This window comes from Helicoverpa zea, chromosome 25 (genome assembly GCF_022581195.2).
Source record: "Helicoverpa zea isolate HzStark_Cry1AcR chromosome 25, ilHelZeax1.1, whole genome shotgun sequence".
NCBI classification, from domain to species: domain Eukaryota; kingdom Metazoa; phylum Arthropoda; class Insecta; order Lepidoptera; family Noctuidae; genus Helicoverpa; species Helicoverpa zea.
This window is the reverse complement of record NC_061476.1, coordinates 8935171-8958986: the sequence shown is the minus strand read 5'-3', so window position 1 is coordinate 8958986 and position 23816 is coordinate 8935171. Positions and strand designations below refer to the sequence as shown.

The window sequence follows — 23816 nt, the reverse complement described above, 5'->3', positions numbered from 1 at the left end:
GCGTCATATCGAGGTGTATAGAAATACGGTTCTAGTGATATCAGTTTTATTCAACATCTGAATAAGAAAATTCTGTTAAAGTACTGAAAAAAATTCTAATACTAATTCGATACATGCAGCCATCTGTAAATATTAAAGTTAAAAAACGGCAATCATTTTCAAAACAGCCAAAAATGTGTAAAATTTTGCAGTACCGCCATTTATCTAAATGTGTTTTTGATGTGTGCATGGTTTCCAACGAACTTGCAGTGTAAAAATGTTCAGTTGCTATCTCAATTTAATACACCGCCTGCGCTCCATGCGGGTAGATTGTATTTTGTTCAAAATGTTAGTTAAATAAATACTCGGTTTTAATGTTGACAACGCAAATAACTACAGCATTTTTCTCAACTACGTATAACGTTTAAAACATGGAATATACAACGTTATTTTTTGTTTATGCGAAACCTGAATATAGTTTGTTCAGTATCAGTAACTGAATCGATTCCAATAGTTTTTACACCATGTTATATTTTTTCCCAAAATTATCTAAAAAACTTTGAATGTTGGACACCACAAATAGGTATTTATTCTCGCACAACAAAGGTCACGGCGAGTTCATAGCGGGCGCGAGCGCACAGTGTTATCGCGTTGCGCGGCATGTGTGCGTTTTGTGGTGATTATGTATTTTTACGGACAGTCCCGTAACTTAACAAGCTTATAACTTTGTGATTTTTCATGATACGGTTTTGAAATTTCGTACATAGATTCTTTACATAAAAATACTAGATAGGTGTATCAGGTTTCGCATAAACAAAAAATAACGTTGTATAAGCAGTTTTACTAGTCATACGGCTGAATTGTTAAACTAGGTAACTCATGAGGCTATAATGACTTCTCTGGAATAATGTCTATCGTGAATGAATTATGTAATTACAATTACACTAATTAACATAGAATTGCGTGAATTCGTATTCAATTTATTATTACTTGCAGATATTATTAAAACCACTGTTTTATTTATAGGAATCCATTAAACAATTTCGATAATTGAGTTTATCAACACATTCTTAGGCTCGATCAAAATTCCAAAACCCCACTCAGGGTCCATTAGCGAACCGGAAATAGAAGCTTACGGGTAGTCAGAGGCTTTATTAAAGCACTTCCGGAAACCAGGTGACCTGGGGATATTAGATTACTTGTCCACTTCCGAGTAATGTTTCTTTTGAAGTCGTCTCGTGTTTACCTGCAACAAATTACGGTAAATTAAATATTGTTACAGCAGTGCTCGGGTTAATTAAAAATACAAGGTTTTAGTAAGAAACGTGCGCTTGCTTTGTGAGTTACTTGTTCATTAAGGAATTCACGTGAGGCTGCGAAAGTTAGAACAATTCTTAGAAGTATGAAAGACTTTAAACGAGAGAGGATGAAAGTCATTTTTTGCTCAAAACATTTTTAAAATTAATTTTGCAGATGTCAAAACCACGCATGTAGAAATAAAAGATTCGTAACATTTAGTTAATAGTCCGATTGACTAATAAAAGGTTATACGACAACGGATATGTCTTTAACTCTCTTAATTCAGTTAAGAGAGCTAAGAGATTCAACTCACTTTAGAGCGTGGCTTAATATGAAAGAGAAAGCGATGGAACATAGCGAGCAAACGAGCGGACGAATCTCTTGACTACCTTCACTGTAAGCTCTAGCTGTCGATCAAATGGAGCAATCAACCGTTCTGCGTGACAAACTTTATATGTAGTTGACCATAAGTTAAGGATACCGAAAATACCAGAGTTTATTAACTACGTACGTATGTTAATATGTATTTCTGAAGAGTTTGTTTATTTGTTTGAACGTTCTAATCTCAAAAAAAAAATGTGTTTGACAGCCCATTGTTTAGGAAAGCTTTTCAGATCTGAAATTGTCCCCGAAGGGCGAAGTGAACAGCTGACAGAAGGTATTGTCGGATAAATACAAATATGTCCCGCTGCCCGCTATCGCTTATAACCAAACCACACGTCAAATTGTCGTTTAAAGCGATCATTACAGTAAAAAGCTTCATTTGCACTGAAGAAACAATCAAGATAAGCCATTAAGTTAAAGCGCTCCCATCATTGACGGGATACAGCTGCGATCGCTCCAAGCGCTTTATCGCTCACAGTATTGCTCCGAGCGCTTTATCGCTTCAAGTTATGTGGACTAAGTAATTTCATTTTTACGGCGTTGTATCAGCTTTTTTGTATTTAGCTTGAGAAAGTCGATTATGGGTATGTTTAATAACTGATGTTATTTCAATAGACGTTAGCTCATGTTATACAGCGTACTAAGCAAACACAATTCTCTCTGATTTGTGAAAGGAGCGGAAAGCATTGCTTGTGAACCTAAAGACGAATATTATTTTAATGTTGTCGTAAAAGCAAGTAGGCCTGTTGAGAAGGTGATAACATGAAAGGGATTGGAGTGTATCTAATATGCTAATTACAGCAATCCGGCTGTCCGTTTGGTAGGCGTGGTGATGTTAGGTCCTTAACATTCAAAGGCTTAACTCAATTGCTAGAACCTTCTCTGACCTTTCCAACTTACAGCCGTCGGCTAACTATGTTCAGTTTATCTTTAATTGCTTACTTACAAACTTGAAGTGGAGAAAGGTGGAACACACTCGACTGTATCTAAGTACTCAAGCGCTGTTTTCTTTACAAAGTAATTTCTCTAGTACCCGATAGATGGCGTTTGGCGAAGTTATGTTTAAGTTGCAAACTATTAGTAAGAGAAACTAACTTGGTTCGTGATACTGCATAAGTTTGTCATATAAGCCACTTGATGCTGTATGGACCGATCATTGAAATTTATATAATTGTTGCGAGAGAGGAATATTTAGCATCAATAGCTTTATGACATCATATTTGCATAACTATTGCAGACAGCGTGACTGAATGACAGGCAAACAATATGGTATCAAAATACTCAAAACATTAATATATCCAGTATCCAACCAATTAATGTCATTTTGCAATTGATGGTAGGAAGAGGTGATGACCAATTATACACTTCGTGTGGAGAGTAATTTCAATGCAGTACCAATGAAACATTAGGTCCGCAAAACGACCCTTAAACGTCCTCAATAAATTGTTCCCTTCAAAATTCTATGAGCTTCGTTCCCGTACCTTACTATATGCATTTCTCAAAGCCTCCAGCATTGTTGCCTTAAAATATACGTCCATTATTTACACCCAAATAAAGTTAGTGAGAGGCGTCGGCGGCCTGTGCACACAATTTATATGGTAATCATCGTCGACCGGGACTCGAACCCGCGGTCGTTGCGCACTTTATTTAAGTAACGGTTTGGGCAGTTAGGTAAAGGGTTGGGGCTGGCTTCCGGACCTCGTGGAGAAGAACTGAGATTTCTTGTTTGTTGAGGTTACACTGGTGGAATAAGGTTACTGTTTTGAAAGATTAGTGTCCAAGACCATTTGAAGTGTACATTACAACACCGTATCGCGACGTGATTTTAATAATTGATATATATTTTATTGCTTTGATAGCGGTGCGACATAAAATCATTAATTGAATTCCATGAGTTCTATGGATTGACCTGGTTCCCATAAAGTGACATCATCACCACGTCTTCTGCAGTTCTCGGGACTGTTGTAAAATATTATTTCCAGCTAATTTGTATACCTACATTTGGCAAATAAATGATTCTGATTCTGATTCTGATTCTCAGCCACATTCCTTAAGAAAAGGTGTGACTATTGTATTGATGGTGTTGCAGACATTTATGGGATCGACTATTATTGGGAGGAAGCATGGGATCGTTTTACCCATGGGATCAACCCTTCCATTGATATAGAATGGTTTTCCATACGTCTTATGGGTGGTCACGGTTTCTTCCCTTTCGTTCATACGACTGCCTAAAATGTTTTCATCATTAAACGTATATGGATCTCAAGCTTCATTTGAACTGTAAATAAGTAAAATAGGCATGAAAACCTGCAATTAACCGAACCACTCGATCTCAGCGTATTTCGCAAAACGATTATGATGATCGACTGGGGCAGCACTATCCGAGGCACAGCACTAGCCAGGGCTGTCCCACATCGTTTTGATGCATATTACAATACAGGCTTAAGTAATAAATTACACATTTGTTATGTTTACGTGGTATGCTTTCGTGATTAAGCACGTTACCTACTGAAGATACAATATTCACATTGAGGAAAAGTTACTATAATTTGTTTGAACAGTAAAGGACCATGAGTCAAATTGGGCTCATTGTCCAACAGAGTTATAGCATATGCCGTTGTGAAGGTTTTTGTTTGTACTAAAATTGTTACTTTGGGCACTACCTTCAATTCCATGGCAATAAAAAGATATGGACCTAAAAAGGTTTACATATTACGCGTAGGTATACATTCATTCTGGTTAACAGAAACGAAATGGGTCGAGATGCCATCGCTCAGTATTACTGCTCGTGTCTAACAGGTAGACGCTCAGTAGGAAGTTGTGCTCATATCGTTTCAATAATATGGTTAGGCAGGCACTCACAATTTAATCCACCGGCAGGACATTTTACTGTTTTATTTTTTATGTATACATTAAACCTGGAATTAAAACTAGTTAAAGGTGTTCAATAACAAAACCTACACTGCCATAACAGCACTACTTTTTGCAGAATATTAGTTTATTTATGGTCGGAGAAAAATATTTATAGCAAAATAACCCCATGGATTCTACGCAAAAATGAGTTTAAATCTTTATATTTAGTGCTTTACAAGTATATTCAAAGTGGTCTCATCTCTGTTGGTGGGTGAGCCCAGGCTTCATACATTTTTGCCCATGGTCCTTTGCTGTACGTTTGCAGGCGCTAGGTAGATAGTAGAACTAAAAACGCTATCATAAGGGCCATTGCCTGTAGTAGTCAACTAATAGAGAGTTCTGACGTTTGACGTCTGTCGGTGTGGACCGTGTGTCGTACTTTTTATAAACAATAAATTGAAAACTACGTTATCAGCTTAAATACTTACTTTATTGTGAACATAGTGCAAAGCTTAGTGACATACATTGAAGTCGGCAGTAAGTTTAGTGCATAAGGGCTTCAATTAAGCAAAACTGTATAGCCAGTGACTAGGCGCATTTAATTTCTACCCTCTATTTAAAAAGTGTTGTTGACATCGGGGATATTCACGTCACTCCAAACTTGACATTGACAGGAGGAAGATATTCTCGGTATTGCTATCGATCGATATTGGGCCAGTGGCGCCATCTAGCGATCCTGCACTGAGTTATCGGAGACGCCATCTAGCGATTTTGCAAGGAACTCTCTGTCTACTATAATGCCGGGTATCCAGTGCGCAGCTTGCAAGCTCTTTGCATCGGCGATAGAGGGCGTCAAGTGTGGTAGTAGCAAGTGTCGGCGACTATACCACCGAGGATGCGTTAATTTTAAGCCAGACGTAGCTATCCCACCTTCCTGGCGCTGCCCTGAATGTAAAAAGAACCTGGTCAGGGATAACAGGGCAGATACTCCAATCAGAGGTTCGGCTGGCTCCGCGGGAGGTCCTGCAAGCCAAACTAGCTCAGTGGCCCGCACGACTGGTGAGTTGGATGCCAGCTGCTCTAGCCCAGCACCCGTGGTCTGCGAGCAACAACGCGCTAGCCCGTCGTCTGCTTCTACGCCGCTACATAGGAGCGCCTCCACAGCTGTCACTGCGGCACGGGAAATCTCTCCTGTCGTAGGCTCTGGTTTGGGTTTGCTCATGGATGAGTTGAGAGCGATGCGTGCGGAGATTCAAGAGTTTCGCAAGGAGATGGAGTTGGAGATGGCGCAGCTGGTATCTGCAATGAGTCACTGCAATGGGCGCATCGATGGCCTCGAGGCCAGAATAAGCGCTTTGGAACAACAGGCTGCTACGGGTCGTTCATCGGCAGATGAGGTCGTGGAAGAGTTGAGGCGCGAGCTGAACGATAGGGATCAGGACCTATTGGCAAATGATGTGGAGATAACTAATATACCGGAGGCTCCTTCTGATCACCCTATCCACATCGCTAAAGTTGTAGGCCTTAAGTTAGGGGTACAGTTGGAGGAGCGCGACATCATCAGCGCGGAGCGGGTCGGCGGCAAGCAGCTCAACGCCACTAGCTCTGCCGGGCCGGCGGTGACGCGGCCGCGTGCCATAGTCGTGCGCCTGGCGCGCCGCGAGCTGCGCGACGAGCTGCTGGCGAGCGCGCGCGTGCGGCGCGGGGCGACCACCGCCGACCTCGACCTGCCCGGCCCGCCACAGCGCTTCTTCATCAACGAGCGCCTCACGAAGACAAATCGCCGGTTGTTTCGGATGGCCCGAGATGCTGCTCGCCTCCACAATTGGAGATTTGTGTGGACCAAGCGCGGGCGCATACTTGCCAGGAGGAGTCCGGGTGATTCCACTCAAAGAATCCGCACTGATGAGGATATTGTTAAGTTTTTTGGACCTGTTAATAATGAAACAACTTGATTATTCTTCTTTTTTTATATTATTGTTTGTTTGTAACTATTTACCTTGTATCAGTGGAAGGGAAAATATGCGTCTAAACTATAAATATCGGGGGATTTACACGCTGGCTGGCACGCATGTTAAGTCGCAATCGACACTTATTTATACATATTACATTCTACACAGTATTACTACATACACGAACTATATACCAAATAATTACATAATCAATTATTTTTTATTTTATTTTTTCATGCTTCCCACATCAATCACAGTACCTTACACAATGTATTTGTCTACACTCATTACATACAACATCACACATTTTATACAAATAATATTCACATTATACACTTCAACTATTACATTATATACTACATTCTATAAATTACATTTACATCTTATACAACATTGTAACTTATTGACTACAAATGAATACAAGTAAACTTATTAGGTTTGGGCTATTGAATGCGGGCTCCCTGGGGACTAACCAGGACGAGTTTTTGGTCGCAATGGGCAATCATTCAGTGGACATAATGGCTGTCAACGAAACCTGGTTGCGCAAGGGTGAAGATGACCGGGCGCCTAGCGTACCTGGTTATAAACTCAAGCACATCCCGCGTCCATTGTCTATACGTGGGGGGCGAGGCGGAGGGGTCGCCTTCTACATCAGAAATGGAATACCTGCACGTGTCAGAGCCCACCCTGAACACCCTAATGTCGAACAGCTTTGGTTAACCCTTACCGTGAATAAAATCAAACTACTCATTGGCACTGCATATCGCCCACCATGGTTGGAACTGGAGACTTTCCTCGACGGACTGACATCAAGCATAGGTAGCCTGGCCCCCTTCGATAATCTAATACTGTTAGGGGACTTCAATGTCAACATGGTGGACGTTAACAACTCGAAATCCAGACAACTTGCAGATTTTGTCAGCTATCTCAACTTGACTCAAGTGGTCACAACTCCCACGCACTTTATAGGTAATAGTAGCTCGCTCATTGACGTAATCTGCACTGATGCTCCAATCCGCAATGTTGAGGTGAATCATATTAGTGAGCTTAGCCATCACGCATTTATCACCTGCGAGACGGTCTTCAAGAAACCTAAATGCCAACCTAGGTCAGTGGTATATCGCCCTCTCAAAGACATTCTGGAGGATTACTTCGACAGGGATTTAAAAAGTATACCTTGGTCTATGGTGGGTGACATGAATGATGTTGATTCAATGGTGCAAACATTCAACTCATTTGTTATCCAATTGTTCGACCTCCACGCTCCCATTAGATGTAAAACTTTTAGATCCCGTCCCACTCCATGGATCACTGATAACATCAGACTAATATCGAAACTGAGAGATGAGGCCAGGGACAAATTTCGTAAATCTAAGCTACCAGAACATAAGAGTAATTACCTAGACCTTAAGCATCTAGCCACCACGGCACTGGCTAATGAGAAGGCCGCTTATTTCGCTAGTAGTATTAATAATAACATCAGGGACCCTAAATTATTATGGCGCAATTTAAAAGCAGATGTTTTGCCTGACCACAAACAAAGACTTCTACCGGAACACTTTGATAACCCTGACGAAATCAATGCGGCTTTCCTAGACGTTCCCGGTGATTGTAGTCATAATGATTCGCAGTCATCTTTCTTTGAGTCGCACAGGTTTAGCGATGCTACTTTCACTCTGACAACAACCAATTCCGAAGTAATCCTCAAGATAATTAGAAGCCTAGAGTCTAACGCACAGGGTGTCGATGGCATCAGTCTCGACATGATAAACCTCACTTTACCAACTACCTTGCAAGCCATCACAGACATCATAAATTGTTCAATAATCACACATACATTCCCTGAACTCTGGCGATGCGCTATTGTGCGACCGATCCCTAAAATTAACAGTCCAACCAACACAAAGGACCTAAGGCCAATCAGTATACTGCCCTGCCTATCAAAGATCTTGGAACGCGTAGTGCACTCGCAGGTCATTGAATACCTTGAAGCAAATAACATTCTTCCTGACCTACAATCGGGCTTTAGGCAGGGCAGAGGTACTGCAACGGCTTTGGCCGACGTAGTGGGGAATATTCTTGAGGCACGGGACAGGGGGGAGGGCACAATTTTGGCTCTGCTAGATTTCTCCCGCGCTTTTGATGCAATTAACACCACTCTACTTCTGTCAAAGTTAGCTTTTTATGGTTTTGATAAGAACACGGTAAAGTGGTTTAAAAGCTATCTTTCGGGCCGATCTCAATTTGTAGAGATGCAAAGAGAGGATGGGTCAAGAGTGTTATCCTCCCCCCTCAGCGTGTCCAGGGGCGTTCCCCAGGGATCGATTTTGGGGCCCTTGCTTTATATCCTATATAGCGCGGATATTGTAAAGTCTTTTGCCCATTGTAAATATCATATGTATGCTGACGACATCCAGCTGTATTTGTCGTTCAAGGTCAATGAAACATCTGAGGCAGTGCAGAAAATCAATGAGGATTTGCATAGGGTGGTTGTTTGGTCAGATTTGAATTCACTGGTCCTTAACCCGCTCAAATCGAAATTTATGGTTCTGGGCTCTAGAAACCAAGTACAAACTATTGAGTCAGCTAACCCTGAGATAGTGATCATGGGAGAGAAAATCGAGAGGGTTAAGCAAGCATGCAATCTGGGCCTAATTATGGACCCGGAGCTGCGATTTGAGGCACATATAACTAGAATGTTAGGAAATTGTTTCTATAGGCTAAAGGTATTATACGGAATACGGAAATATCTGAGCATTCCTTTGCGCAAACAACTTGTCGACAGCCTCATCCTATCAAAGTTAAACTATTGTGATGTAGTGTATGGACCATGCCTTCTCTCTAGAACCGAGCGCGTTATCCAACGTATACAAAATGCCTGTGTCCGCTTTTGTGTAAATATTCCACGTAGAAGTCATGTTACACCATACATAAATGAACTAAAACTATTAAAGATGGCTGCCAGGAGAAAGCTTCATTTAGCTAATTTGTTGTTTGGCACTGTTAGGACACAAACACCGGAATATCTTTTCAAAAAGCTGACCTGGAAACAAAGCCAGATAAAGCATGGTCTTCGCTCCATAGTGTGTCCGCTGACCGTTCCCATGCATCGCACTACGGCATTCAGAGGATGCTTCAAGTTTGCAGCCACGCGCTGCTGGAATGATCTCCCTCCCCCACTTCGATGCCTGAAAACAAAAACATACATTTAAAACAAAACTTAAAAAGCTACTGTTACATGAACAAATTAGCCTTAATTTGTAATATTGCTTCATACCTCAGGGGTCATGGCACACATGCTCTGGTTTGGGGATCACTTCCTGCAGTGTGGGCTGCTTTTGAATCATCCTCCTCGGCACGGTGGAGCATCTGCTTCGGTCAACCCTTCTTCTTCATCTCTCTGTCATTTGTCCCATATTGTCGTCTGTAATTTAATTCAATCCTTTAATTTTCTAATTACAATTTATATTTAATTCATCTATGTGCAATGCTCAATGGTAAGTCAATTTCTAAGTTAGTAATTAGGTATGTCTCAGTCCGACTTCAACTTATCAAATAATTAATATCTATATATATTTATAATTCCAGTAGTGACGTTCACAGGTATAAAAAATAAAATAATAATATCACTTACCGACGCCATCCTGGTAGCAGGAATACGATCGACCTACATACTCACATTTAATACATCCTTTACACAAATTCATGTTCGATTTTTCTTTTCTCAACACTATACACATTTTTACACTCGTCTACATGATATCTACATGAGGCATTGCATAATAATTCTTGGTATGCCTCCGTCGCCATTACCTAATTCTCACACAAATTGTTTGTATATTGACTATCTGTGTTTGTGTAATGGTCGGCGGCATAGACCACAGATAAAATATAATTTTGCGAAGCGCGAGTGTCACTTCCAGTCGCATTCGTTCGGAATGCTGCGTAACTAGGTAGTTATTTTTCTCTATTTATATTTAGTTTGTTTTTATAGTAGTATTTTATATCCATAAATATATATAACACTTTTTATATTTTATATATTTAGTTTAGCTTAAATGCACCGATTGACGTCACATGTTAGTGCTGGCCATCGCTGAAAACCAGCGCAGCGACTCTGTCTCGCATAGGGTCGCTGCATAATGCTGAGCGAGGGCCATTTCGCGTGCTTGTGACGCATATTCTTATTATTCTTGTGTTTTCTTTTTATTGATGTTTTTATTTTATTTTTGTGTTTTTTTTTTTTTTTCATGATTATGTATGCTACTGTTTGTGTTCGATATGCGTCATGAACGCGAATAAATGCTTTGATTTGATTTTGATTTGATTTAGAAGAATCATTTACCAGAACCAGATAATTTCATTTCCTTTATCGAAATAGAGATGTAACTCGTTATCAACCCTACAGCATAGTGCCTCCGCTCCACTGGCGCGAACAAAATCCGTCAATTTGGTCCGCAGCGCGATCAAAATTAATAAAATTTAATATCCAATGAACGACCTGCATTTCATTTTTAAATAGACTCGCGGGATACGCTTCATAAGTTAGTGCTTTTACCGGGATTTATTATCCATTATTAATCCAAAATGGCGGGGTTAATTAAGATTTTGATGGCAATAAACTTAATAATGTTAAGCTTTCAGCTTGACTACAAACATATAACTATACACATGTATAGAGAAGTTAATACACTACTACTACAGTAACTCCTTTGAAGACTATAACGACGCTAGAAACAAGAAACATAAAGGAAAATCAAACAGAAAAGTGTAACACTAAAGGGTGCGATTTGGCATTATTTTTGTATGATGTAGCTACATAAATCTATCCTTCGTGAGACTCGTAAAAGTTTTACGAGGGATTCCGTTTAGGGTCGTAAGTCATATTAGGCTCATAACTGTCGCTAGTTAGGTCACAAACGTCTGGAATCTAACATATTTCATCCTGGGCGTTTGACTTTCACAAACACTAAACCTATGCTAACTTCGTTACATGATTTGTACTTTATGTGCTATCTTAGTGAAAGGTCTTGGAGGTGACTTTGCCGGGGACTTTCTGATTGTTTGAAAGAGTTACCGCGGCCCTGGTACATAAAGAAGGAACATGGTGGGTTTCAGTCAGTAAGAGACTGAGACTCCTCAACGCTGCATCCACAACGTCAAACGACAAGTCTCTCTATGCAATCTTTTCAACATAAACTGTTTTAAAATTGGCTGGGGCACTGCCTTGTCCCCAGATAATACTTATTCAACCTACACGAAAACATTTGTAGCAAGTAATCTGCAGTGGTGAACCACAGCTCAGTGGTGTACAGCGAGTACACCCGCGGTCACAAGTAGATGCATCACTTACAACTGTCATGATAACAAACTAACAAACAAACTGTTAGTTCTGAAAGTAGCATATCTCAGATGACGTGTTGCGGCTTGCCTCTTGTGTAACAAGTTAAGAAGGTCAGGAACTCAGGACTCTGGATAACTGTAGGAGTTGGTTAGCTTACATTACTCTTTCAAGTTAGCCGTTACTACCTCTAAAATGAAGAATCTATTTCGTTCAGGATCTTATTTTAAGGAAAATATCAGTTTCATCCAGGCAAATGAGCTTCCTCTACCCTTGTTGTTTGGATGAGATAAATAGATACCTACTTATCGTTTTGACAGTTTGATAGATCGTTACTAAAGAATATCCTTGCCAAATAACATCATTCAATTCCTAATTGGTGCATTTAATGAACTGCACATTTGAATCGGCCACGAGGAGACAAAGAAGTCCTCACAAGCGTCACATTAATCAAGGGCCATTCATTAGCAGGCTGCCGAATTAGATGGCCTCGTCCTCATAGTGTAACTAATTGATGTCCTATGTCCGATGCCCAGGGCCGAACTAATTACTTCTACAGCCAATATTAATCAATGGCGGTCCCCGCGGGCCGCTCCATAATACCACGGCTACTATCTTTGTAGAAATACTGGAAACGTTTACTTCAAAGGAAACTCACATGCGAATTGAAGTCGCTTGAAATTCATGCTGGATAAATCTAACTAATGCCAGTGTTCCCAAAGGTATGAGCTTGAGGTATTTTGCTACACACACGATTCTGCAATTAAATTCGTTATAACTTCGTGCAATATACAGAACACGCTCTGTTGCAGATAAATTCTGAGAAAACGAGATATTACATTGTAAGAACAAAAAATGAATGATGGTAATGTAATCTTCTATATTTTGCGAAAACCAGTCTTGTGATACATCAATTCTTATTAGCCTAGCTTACCTTGAAATATGAAAACTAATGCTAGACATTACCAACACCAAAACTGCTAAATATTATTGCCAGATATTTTCCACGACCTGATAACCTTCAGCCGAAAACGTGTCCTACCCTTTCCTTGACTTTCGCATTTATAAATGTTCAGCAAAAGAAACAAAGAAGTCGAAGCAATCATTCGCAATGTTCTACATCGCTCCGTCAGGTTGACATAGCTCATAAGCTTGTAAAATTACCCGCTCATACATCAGCCACGTTTACTGCTCAAGTTTTCCTTAAGGACGCAAATCAAAGGAAAATTCACAGAAAACTGAGTCGTGACAACGATCGAAGGAATTCTGAAGAAGGTTTTGATATATGACATGAAATGAAAAACAACCATTAGGTAGCTACAAACGTTTTATGATGGGTTTCGTTGCAAATGACATGTCAACGTAGTGACTCTATGTATTTATTTAGTTTCCTTGACAATTGAACTTTTGTTAATTCATGTCATTTCAAAGAAGGTATGTGGACCTTTTGCTTTTATTATCATTTAGTGGTACCTGTGACTGCAAAGTGCCAAATTCTGCGTGTCATACAAATTCGTTAGGGGGTGCGTCTTGTACTATGCTAATACAGCTCGCTACAATCGCAAAGAGTTGGAGATAGACTTCAATAGGATACGGTTCGATTTCGCTATGTAGTTTTGAGGTATTTTTAACCCCCGACGCAAAAACGACGGGGTGTTATAAGTTTGACGTGTCTGTGTGTGTGTGTGTGTGTATGTGGCATCGTAGCTCCCAAACGGATGATCCGATTGTCCGATTGTAATTTTTTTGTTTGAAAGGAATGTCATTCGGGAGTGTTCTTAGCTATGTTTGGTGGAAATCGGTTCAGGTCTTCAAGGTCATCAGCTCGTTTGATAGGTGTGATAGGAATGTTACACGCTCAGTTACTTGCAAGCATATGTGGGATCTGAAATTGGAAACACTAATGTCTTCTGGAACCACTGAGCTGGTCTGCTGTTAGGGCACGAAGATAAGAGACGTAACCCTGAACTGCCTTTTAGTAAATGCATCGAGTTTGGGCTCGTTGAATTTGTCTTGACGAGTTCTCTTCATGTTTCTAATTGACGAGAACCTGGTGCTGGAAATGGGATGTGACGGATGAAACCCTGGAATGCCGGAAGGAAACGGGTTAACCGATTTATATTTTTGCTGAAAATCTAGTATGACCAAAGGTTAGTCTTTATTGTTTCTCAATCTGTGCAATTCTCCCAGAGCCAGTTTGTCATGAGGATTGTTAAACAGCTTCCTTTGGCCGAGATCGCATATAGCGACCCCATATTAAAATAAAAGAAATTAAATGAAAGAAGGAAAAATTAAGGAGCTCCTTCAAAAAGCGTGAAATAAAATTAAATTATAAATTTAAAAAAACCCCCGACCCAAAAAACTACGCAATTAAACCCTATAAAAAGCAAAAAATAACTTTAAACACTACGTAAGTACCAACTAAAGCATGTCAGACTAAACTAAATTTTGACGTGTCGGGGGACCGCTTTTTACCTTTAAAAATACTTACATAAATCAAATGATACCTACCTAATTACAACATTCGTATAAAAAAACACGTATCTAAACACAATTATATACAAAGTTATAAGTAGTATATATAATGTAGTAGTATATAATTACTTCTAACGTTAGGCTAATAAATTAGAGCGGTCCCCCGACACGACAAAATTTAGTTTAGTCTGACATGCTTTAGTTGGTACTTACGTAGTGTTTAAAGTTATTTTTTGCTTTTTATAGGGTTTAATTGCGTAGTTTTTTTGGGTCGGGGGTTTTTTTAAATTTATAATTTAATTTTATCATTCAACTGTATTTACTAGAAAGAAAGAAAATCTTAAGAGTTCTCAGAGTTAATAAATAGATCTCTTGGGAGCGAGTGCAGAAAGACGCTAGTCTTAAATACTTCTTTGTACGAGTCGTGATTAATGTTAGGTAATGCAGGTAATTTGGACTGCAGCATTTCATGTCGAGCCATCATATTTCAAACTGATGACTAAACGGTTCGCGAACTCTACATAAAAAAAAAGTTCTAAGCACAAAAGTTCCAAATTCAAAAAGTTGTATGTTACCGTGTAGATATTCGTTCCCATTCGTTCATCGTCGCTCGTCGTCACCAAACGTGCCGACGCGTCTCGTCACCGAATTAATTTCCTTCCCTCTAATTGGTTCGCAGCGAGCAACTCCTACAAACTTTACACGCGTAACGCTTAGTAATTGAAACTGTAACATTTTAGGGTTAAGTTAGTTTTGTTTCCTAATGATTTATGTTGTTTACGCGGCCTCGGCTTACGAAGTAAGTTATGCCCTAAATACACCGGCAACAATGTCAGACATGGTCAAATACCAATCTCCGTTTCGGCTCTTAATTTGAATTTCCTCGTGAATATTATTTACCTACTTGCGTCATAGTCACTCACCCTTAAAAACAACATTATTTGCTTCGAATACTAATAATAAAACGAACTTCTTTCCACGTGACGTTTATAGAACTCACATAAAAGGAAAGAAAACAGACGGCTTAACATAAGTCAGCACGTGTCACGTTTTCAAGGATCATATTTAAGTCAGTGAGAGTATATTTCCACAGCTTCCATCATCCACGTGTTTCATTTCCATCCTCCCGATGAAATGACAGCCGAGCTCTTTTGAACACGTCACATCACTTCAAAAGATTATTAAAAATATTTTTTGCAATCCAGAACTCAATAAGACCGAGTAAATGAAGACTCATGTAGATACTTATTGCGTATACTTTATATTACTTAGACGTTTTAATTTTAGCAAACGTTTACCTAGACAGACAAACATCGGTAGCTTATCTACAGCATAATAACTTCAACCTACTCATAGCCTCCTATCCGCAAATGCCATCAAAATAATAAATATCTGCGGACAAGTACTAAGGTTAGTAGCATTTGATAAATGAGGAGTTTATGATTTATGGTCTACCGTCCGGCCAGCAGTCGCGGCCGACCTTGAAGGTACAACGCTCATGCCGATCACAAATGTACTGCTTATTGAATCCTGCGCTAATAAATAAAGATAAATCATGCCGGGGAATTTGGATGTTATGTGTAATACCTAATAAACGTCGGATATTTATCGTGTAGCCTAAATCCGTAATAATATTTTATCCTTGTATAAAGAAAGACTTCCCGTAACGACTGCCAAGGATGTTCAATGACACACGGGACCTACATCCGAAACACAGTCATTGGTGTCCAAGATAGAATAGAATTTCCTTAATACAATAGAATAGAATATTCTTTCTTTTAAGATATACTTAGAAAGTACATACAAACTTAGAAAAGTTGCATTGGTATTGGTACTTTCCTGACCTGGAATCGAGCCCACGCACTCATACATCATACCTACTCATAAGTCTGTTTCTATGGTTGCTAATGATTTGTCATTTTAGAACCTACTAATACCGCATAACTAAACATTGCGGTAAAAACACTCATACAACATTTCGGCAGCCAAAGGGTGAATATTCGGCCTTCTATCGTCATAATAGAAAAGCTTCGTACATTCTGCCAGCCCTGGCCGATGCACTGCGGTCGCATGCATTAGAGACACGGCGACCTCGGGGGACATTGGTTTCAGTTCATGCATATTTCACTATACTTATAAGAGTTTCATGCTGGTCTTTCTCTATTGAAAAGCTTGGACATTTTAGTTTCTGAAACGATGGTACCTAATTTCCAGTGTCTTACAAAACAGCAAAAAATATAGTATAAGTACTATACCTAAGTGTTGTCTTGCTAGATCTATCGAATCATTGATACAGCTTATACATATATACAGTCAAATATTGTTTCTGATCCTAAGGAAGGATAACTTACTTCCTGTTCCAGGTTTTTGCAAATAAATGTTGTCCGTGATCTATTCGGTCATTACGGTGTCTTTTTATTAAAATACCAGTCCAGAAATTCACGGAATATTTGATGGGCAAAAAGCGCGACCGACAATACCAGTATGGACAGGGTCGCGCCAAAATTATTTATAGCATCGGACATTCGATATGAAATCCCGGACAAGCCGGATGCGGGAGTGGGGGCAGACAGGGCTGGACATGGAGAACAAAATGACTAGCGGAGGTGCCATAACGGAAAGTCTAAGAGAAAGTAGCGCCAAAATGCGGGTGTGCGGGGAACGTGGATCGTTACTGGCATCGCCTTTATACGCATTCTTTGAACCCGACCGTTCTTTGTAATACAAAAATTCGTAAACAAACGTCTCAAACAACACGAACGATTCATTTGTTCACTCGGAACTGATAGTTTAGGTCATGCCCACCGTACGAATTTGACCTGAAAGAAAGCGCTTGACCTACCTGTATTATGGCATGTCCGCTCATATTTCCTTACTCTATGGGGCTGGACAACAAATCAATCTCGGATATCTGCGGATATGGCAACACTGCAATTACAAAGAGTATCCGATACACGGATATTCACGACTGGACTCATCATAGTTTGACTTGCGAAGATTACTTTTGTTACGTGTGAATGTGTGCTTTCGTGTCTAGTGGAAACTTGGGTGTAGTTAAGAATGTTTTACAGATAATAAATTAGAAGTGTATTGCTAAACCTCGGCCAATTCAACAAGAATGTATTTTAGAGAGAAGCCTTTGTTTCCCCTCTCACGTCTTTTTCAAATAATGTTGTGCTAGTTTTACCTTTGTAGCTGGACACTTATTACATACAATAAGTTCTAAACAAGTAAAATATTTGTAAATAACGTCACGTACAGTAATTACGAAAATAAGGCACCGCTCCACAAAATACACCCCAAATAATGCAACGAAACAATTTCAATTTCAGCTATGAAATTCTAACCGTACCTTCAATTAAAATAATTGTTTACCCCAACTAAATAGTGCCGAGGGGTACATTAAATCTAATATTAATTAATTTGACCGTCTGCCCACGCGTCTAGAACTCGACACATGCATAGTAAAGCGCTACGTGCACTTTACTATGCATATGCATGCTCATATTCGCTGAGTAATTTGTGTGAGTAATTAGGCGGGCGCACACAGCGCATGACGCGACAAGGAGACACGCGACGGAGCGACGCGCGACAATGGCAGCGCGTCTAAACGTATCAAACGCGCGCCAATTAGCGTTCGGCGCGTTACAAGGCGTTATTGAATAACGTGCTTCGTCTTGTTTCATAGGTGGGTAATTGGTTTTATACTTGTACGTGTTCGCGTCTTGCCTTACCTGGAGCTTACGTGATAATTAGAGTGAAAGGATTAAAAAATTAATGCACGGAGGAGGTAAACTTTAAATTGGATAGAGTTCCTTCGTGGAACTTGTAGTAGAAGAACACAAGTAGAAATAGTACTAATAGGAAGAAATATTATTTCTACGTAAGTAAATGCTTAGCCATCATAGGCGTATTCACAAAAGTTCTAAACAAATCTATAGAAAACAAGGCAATCAACAACGCTTTTAAATACGTATACATCCATATTTTCAACCCAAATTACAAATCTTTAAATGCGAGACAAAATAAAACCACATTGATTGCCTTTCTTACGAGATAGCAAACTCTTCCTTACGCATCCACCATACCACATCCCACAGAAATGATGACATTATATTATTCAGTTTATTACGAGACAGATTCTGTCTGGCGCAGCATAAAACAGTATAATTTGAGTAATCATGTAATTAGCCTAAACGTGTTTGCTGAAAACGGATTCGCCACAATGTCGGTGTCTGGTATCGGAGGCAGCGATGTAACATGTGTCATGTTCACGCAGCAATGGAAATCTAATTATAATTATGTACCAAGTGAAATTGCAAAATTGTGGAGTCGAAATAAATTTTTAACAGGGAATAAAGTAAAAATACATTAATAAAGTAAAGCAAGATGTAGGTAGTACATCGACAATGTATTTTTATTTTTTTTTTGTTGCATACATATTTGAAAGTTGCAAAGTTTTTCTTTCCCGTAGGACAGACAGAAAATATTGCAGATAAAATAATTTTCACGGCAAGAAAACAGTGTCTGCCAGTTCATCATCATCATCCTCCTGCCCTTATCCCAATTTTATTTGGGGTCGGCGCAGCATGTTTTCTTCTTCCATACTCTTAAAGACACCATATTTCCCAGAACCACTTAAAAGCTATTAAAAATTAAAGTCAAAATTACCGTCCATCGTCTCCGACGTCAATTATCTATTCATTTTGTACCTAGTCTGGCATTTGTTTAGTGGCCGGTGTATACACTGCTCAGGCCAGTGTCAACAGTACATTAGTGTCGCTCGACGGAGCAGAATAACGAGTGATATTCACGACCGATATCGATTGCGTTGACAAAACACCAGAATACTCCCCTCCGATCCCGTCCAATTGGAAGCGACCGCTAATTGTACTGTAACAACACAACTATGAATAAACAATTATAATTGTTGTCATATATTGTAGACTACTTCACCGAATAGTCTGTCCAAAAGCAATATTCGGCTATATTCTGTCAATAAATATTTTAATAGGTATTTGATGGGCAAAGTTAAAGACTTATGGCGTTTTAATTAAGGACATAAGACGACAGTAAATGGTTTCTCATATGTGTGTATATGAAATAAACTTAACATTACCTTATGCAGTGACCTGACCTTTAATCCCTATTATACTTAAAACCCACTCAAACAAATTCAAGTGAACGTTAATGGCGGTCACTATACCTCTGATTATAAAGGTCCTTACCAACTCCGCGAACATACGGATGAAGTATGCTTCATTCCTCAAAAGGCTTCCAATAACCCCTTTGAACAATACGGGTCACAACAAGAAAATATAGAAAAATAGCTTCGAACAGAAATGGCGGTATCCTGTGAGCCGGTCTTATTGGCAGTGGCATTGTTTTCAGCGTCCTACAATATGCTGGCAGTATGAAAAGGGTGGCATTGTGCTGCCCATACGTTCCAGTTATTTGATTGGATCGCTTTACTCATAAATATGAGGTTCTCTATTGGTATTGGAAATAAATTCATCATCGTTTCAGATAATGCTTTTATTTTATGTTTTCCCTGAATTAAAAAAGTAAGTTATGAGTTAAGGTTTCTTCAATTATTGATAGAAGAACACGTAGCTTAATATAATTGTGCTTAATCTAGGTGTAAAACTACTATTTGAACTTTTCAATCAGAGGCAGTGACGAGAAATTTACCAGGGGAGAATGGGTACAAAGTACATATACTATTGGTATGGCTGTCAAGTAAGCCTTCTTCTTTTATACCGCGTTTCACAATGACCTAAGATGCGTTGTAGGAGTAGATAAAACCGTGTTCCTTTTCGCACTCGGCAAGTTATTGCACCAACCACATCCGAGGCAGCGTGCACTGCATACAAAATAGATGGACATCACACGCTTGGGCAGACGATAATAGTAGAATGCACTTGCTTTTGTAAGGGGCTTTATCATGTGAACAACTCTTCCAGTATCTTCACCATAGAAAATAAGGATGGATTAATTACTTCTAAGACTACATAAAAAGTGATTGATAGCTAAATTAAGCGGCATATTGAGTCAGTAAATGTAAGTCAGTCAATGGTTCAGTAAAATTCCACCATGGTCGTTAGCATTTACGATGTTCGGTTGCTATAACCTAAGAAAACTTTACAATTTGTATTTTCTAAACGACTTAAGCGCCAAAGACCATAAGGTTCCCATAGAACATATGTATAAATTATTTTGAACATATCACACAAGCAAAACCGATACAAAAGCCTAGTGATACAAATATTTCAATAGCTACATTAAATTAGTGTTTTCATGAAAAGCTTTTATGATTATGAACAATGTTTGCGTTATGGCAATAAGTAGTGCTTGCTAATAGTTACAAATTGATTTCAAAATTCTGGCGGTTACAGCCGGTGCAGATAATGTATTGTTATGAATTATTATCAATTATTTTATTGGGTTATAATGTAAAAGTGTTTGTGGTTTGGTAACCAACGCTATGATTAAAGTACCATTATCAAATTGTGTAGCTAAGTAACTAAGCCAGTTAGTGACTTTTTAGATAATTGCAAAGTTCTGTCAACACTTTATCGTTTCAAGATCTTTGATCAAGAGTCATTAGGCTAGTTTATCAAGAGAACTTAGAATATAAAGTAACTATGTATAATTCTCATCTACTTCTTTCAAAAAAGAATACATGAGAGGTATCAGTACAGACGTAGTCAAAAGGGCAAATAAACCATTCTTCATTTTCATAAAATTGGCGAGAACAATGAAGCACCGCACATTATACGCTCACCAAATGAAAAAATATCATAACAAAGCGAAAAAATGATAATTGGAACACAAAAAAGCATTGCTCATCATTCACATTGAATATTTCATTCTACCCACAATTCGCACGTTTATGCCCACTGACCCAGATTGGCCGCAGTTCCCGATAATGGGCGATGTCAGGGGATATTAGTTACCTGCGTGTAGTGTTCGCCCTACCTGTGTCTCTGTAATTACCATCCGATAATTAGGATATCGGCTCGCTTGCCCACATAACGTCTTACTCCCGTGCCACACACTCTCCCGGTTTCCCGCCAACTGGCCATAGAGTATAGTGTGCACTCTCCGCGTCTATGCGACAACGAGACGACAGATATCGGTGATAATACAGTACACTACATCCCTTCCTTTGTTTAGTAAAAGCAAATTAAACTCCGTCACTTTGCCGACATCAATAACCAGTCTGGTGATCAGTCGATGGACACCGATATCCCGCCTGTTAGTCCATGTGGAATCAAACAGTCTCAAATATTGCTGCACGTTCAGCCAACGAGCACTCATCTTGCTTGGTCCGATTCAAACAGTTTATTATCGAAATCATCTACTTATATATCTAGGCAATGACATATTCAGGTAGGTATCTCATGCTCGAAACAATTACGAACACTTGAGATCCACTAGCGGCAAAATCAAAATGAATATAAAAATAGATAAAACCAAACTGTACCTGCCTATTAATGGAATATAATAAATCTTCATACTCCCAGTGGTTTCCTCACATTTTACTCTAGCTACCTACTCCTTTCCCTTTTCCTTCAAATGACCAAGTATTGTCTTTGTCCTTGTCGGGCTTTGACTGAATAATTTTACTTCACTTACTTGAAAAACAGTTTCAGAATGCATTGTCCCAATGTAAGAATTTTATTTCTAGCTTCAGAGTTGAAACAATAATGATGAAATGAAGTTTTTCCTGACGCTTCGTACTTGCGATTAAAGCCCCGTAATGACTTTTACGTGCATTTTACTAGCGTAGCGTTTGCTAGTGTTTTATAAACAACCGGACAACTTTGAAATGTCACTACAGTCGAATCGTTTTACACTGACGATTTATGGAAATTATTACCTTTACCTTTTACTCACACATTACCTTACCATTACCACTTTCAATAACCTTACCAACAAGTTACCGCCGCGCCGTTTAAAGCAAACCTTTGAGTGTTACTCAAGGACTCCACGACAGTGGAACGTGACTTTCAAGTCCATGCCAGGCCCTGCCATTTTATACTTGCACATAACATATACGAATCCTCGCGAACCTTGCTGTTCGCACCTCGTAAAGCTGTACAAGACTTGCACACAACATATACGAATCCTCGCGAACCTTGCTGTTCACACCTCGTAAAGCTGTACAAGACTTGCACACAACATATACGAATCCTCGCGAACCTTGCAGGTCGCACCTCGTAAAGCTGTACAAGACTTGCACACAACATATACGAATCCTCGCGAACCTTGCAGGTCGCACCTCGTAAAGCTGTACAAGACTTGCACACAACATATACGAATCCTCGCGAACCTTGCAGGTCGCACCTCGTAAAGCTGTACAAGACTTGCACACAACATATACGAATCCTCGCGAACCTTGCAGGTCGCACCTCGTAAAGCTGTACAAGTTCTCGCCTCTCAGGCATATAGGTCTATAGGTACATATGATAGTTCTACTATCTAATACTTTCGCGCAACCTTACGATTTCTCACAGACCTTACTGTTAGCAACAGTGGAACGTGCCTCGCAAAGCTTTACGAATATAAATATAATAGTTCTACTATTTAATACTTTCGCGCAACTTTACGATTTCTCACGGACCTTACTGTTAGCAACAGTGGAACGTGCCTCGCAAAGCTTTACGAATATAAATATAATAGTTCTACTATTTAATACTTTCGCGCAACTTTACGATTTCTCACGGACCTTACTGTTAGCAACAGTGGAACGTGCCTCGCAAAGCTTTACGAATACAAATATAATAGTTCTACTATTTAGTACTGCCGTACGATCTCTAGTTTTTCAAACATGTAGGTACATAAATACATAGTAATTATGATCACACAAACGTACGTACCCGGTTGACTTCCGCAGTGGGCTCGTGAACTAGCAGATTTCTGCCAGTACTTACACATACATAATGACTAAAAGTAGAATTTAATTTAATATTTCAGAAGTTTTTTTTTATTGATAACAACATAACACAATAATTTATACGGTTGTACCTAAGTGGTAAATTGTGTCTACAAATGAAATACCTTTGTATTTCCAATCTGCTTTTCAACGTGTCTAAGTGCCAGTATACCTATTATACAATGTTTAAAACTTAAACGGTCGAAACGCAGCTCTCCTGACGGAAAAGATATCTCGTTTACTCATGTTGTATCGTTAACTATTCTAAAAATTGTACTACTAGGGGAATTACATTTAATCTCGATGACAACAGAGCACTAACAGTTTAGTGCACTACTAATGTATTAAGTAAAGGTAGGTATTCCTATTAGACTCGGAACCAACCTACCTAGCAATCATGTTTACATAGTTACAGATCGCTTGGACCAGCCACCGTTCACATTTAATTTGACACCCCATTGCAAAATTATTTAAATTATTACAAATGAAATTAATAGCAAATGCTTAAAGCATAAGTAATATGAATCAAACTCAACTAATTTTGGTAACAGTTTCCTTTTATTAATTGAGAGTGGAATATTTCAAAGCTTAATTC

General features: G+C 39.2%; 2 protein-coding genes across 2 annotated transcripts in view; one reads left to right on the top strand and one right to left on the bottom strand.

Annotated features, from left to right (window-relative positions):
- LOC124642571 (calsyntenin-1) overlaps positions 1 to 23816 on the bottom strand; it is a 185833-nt gene that overhangs the window by 57487 nt on the left and 104530 nt on the right. The gene's annotated exons all lie outside the window — the stretch shown is intronic.
- LOC124642572 lies at positions 4921 to 6683 on the top strand. Its single transcript, XM_047181014.1, has one exon. The coding sequence runs from the start codon at positions 5313 to 5315 to the stop codon at positions 6468 to 6470; it is 1158 nt and encodes a 385-aa protein (XP_047036970.1). The 5' UTR covers positions 4921 to 5312; the 3' UTR covers positions 6471 to 6683.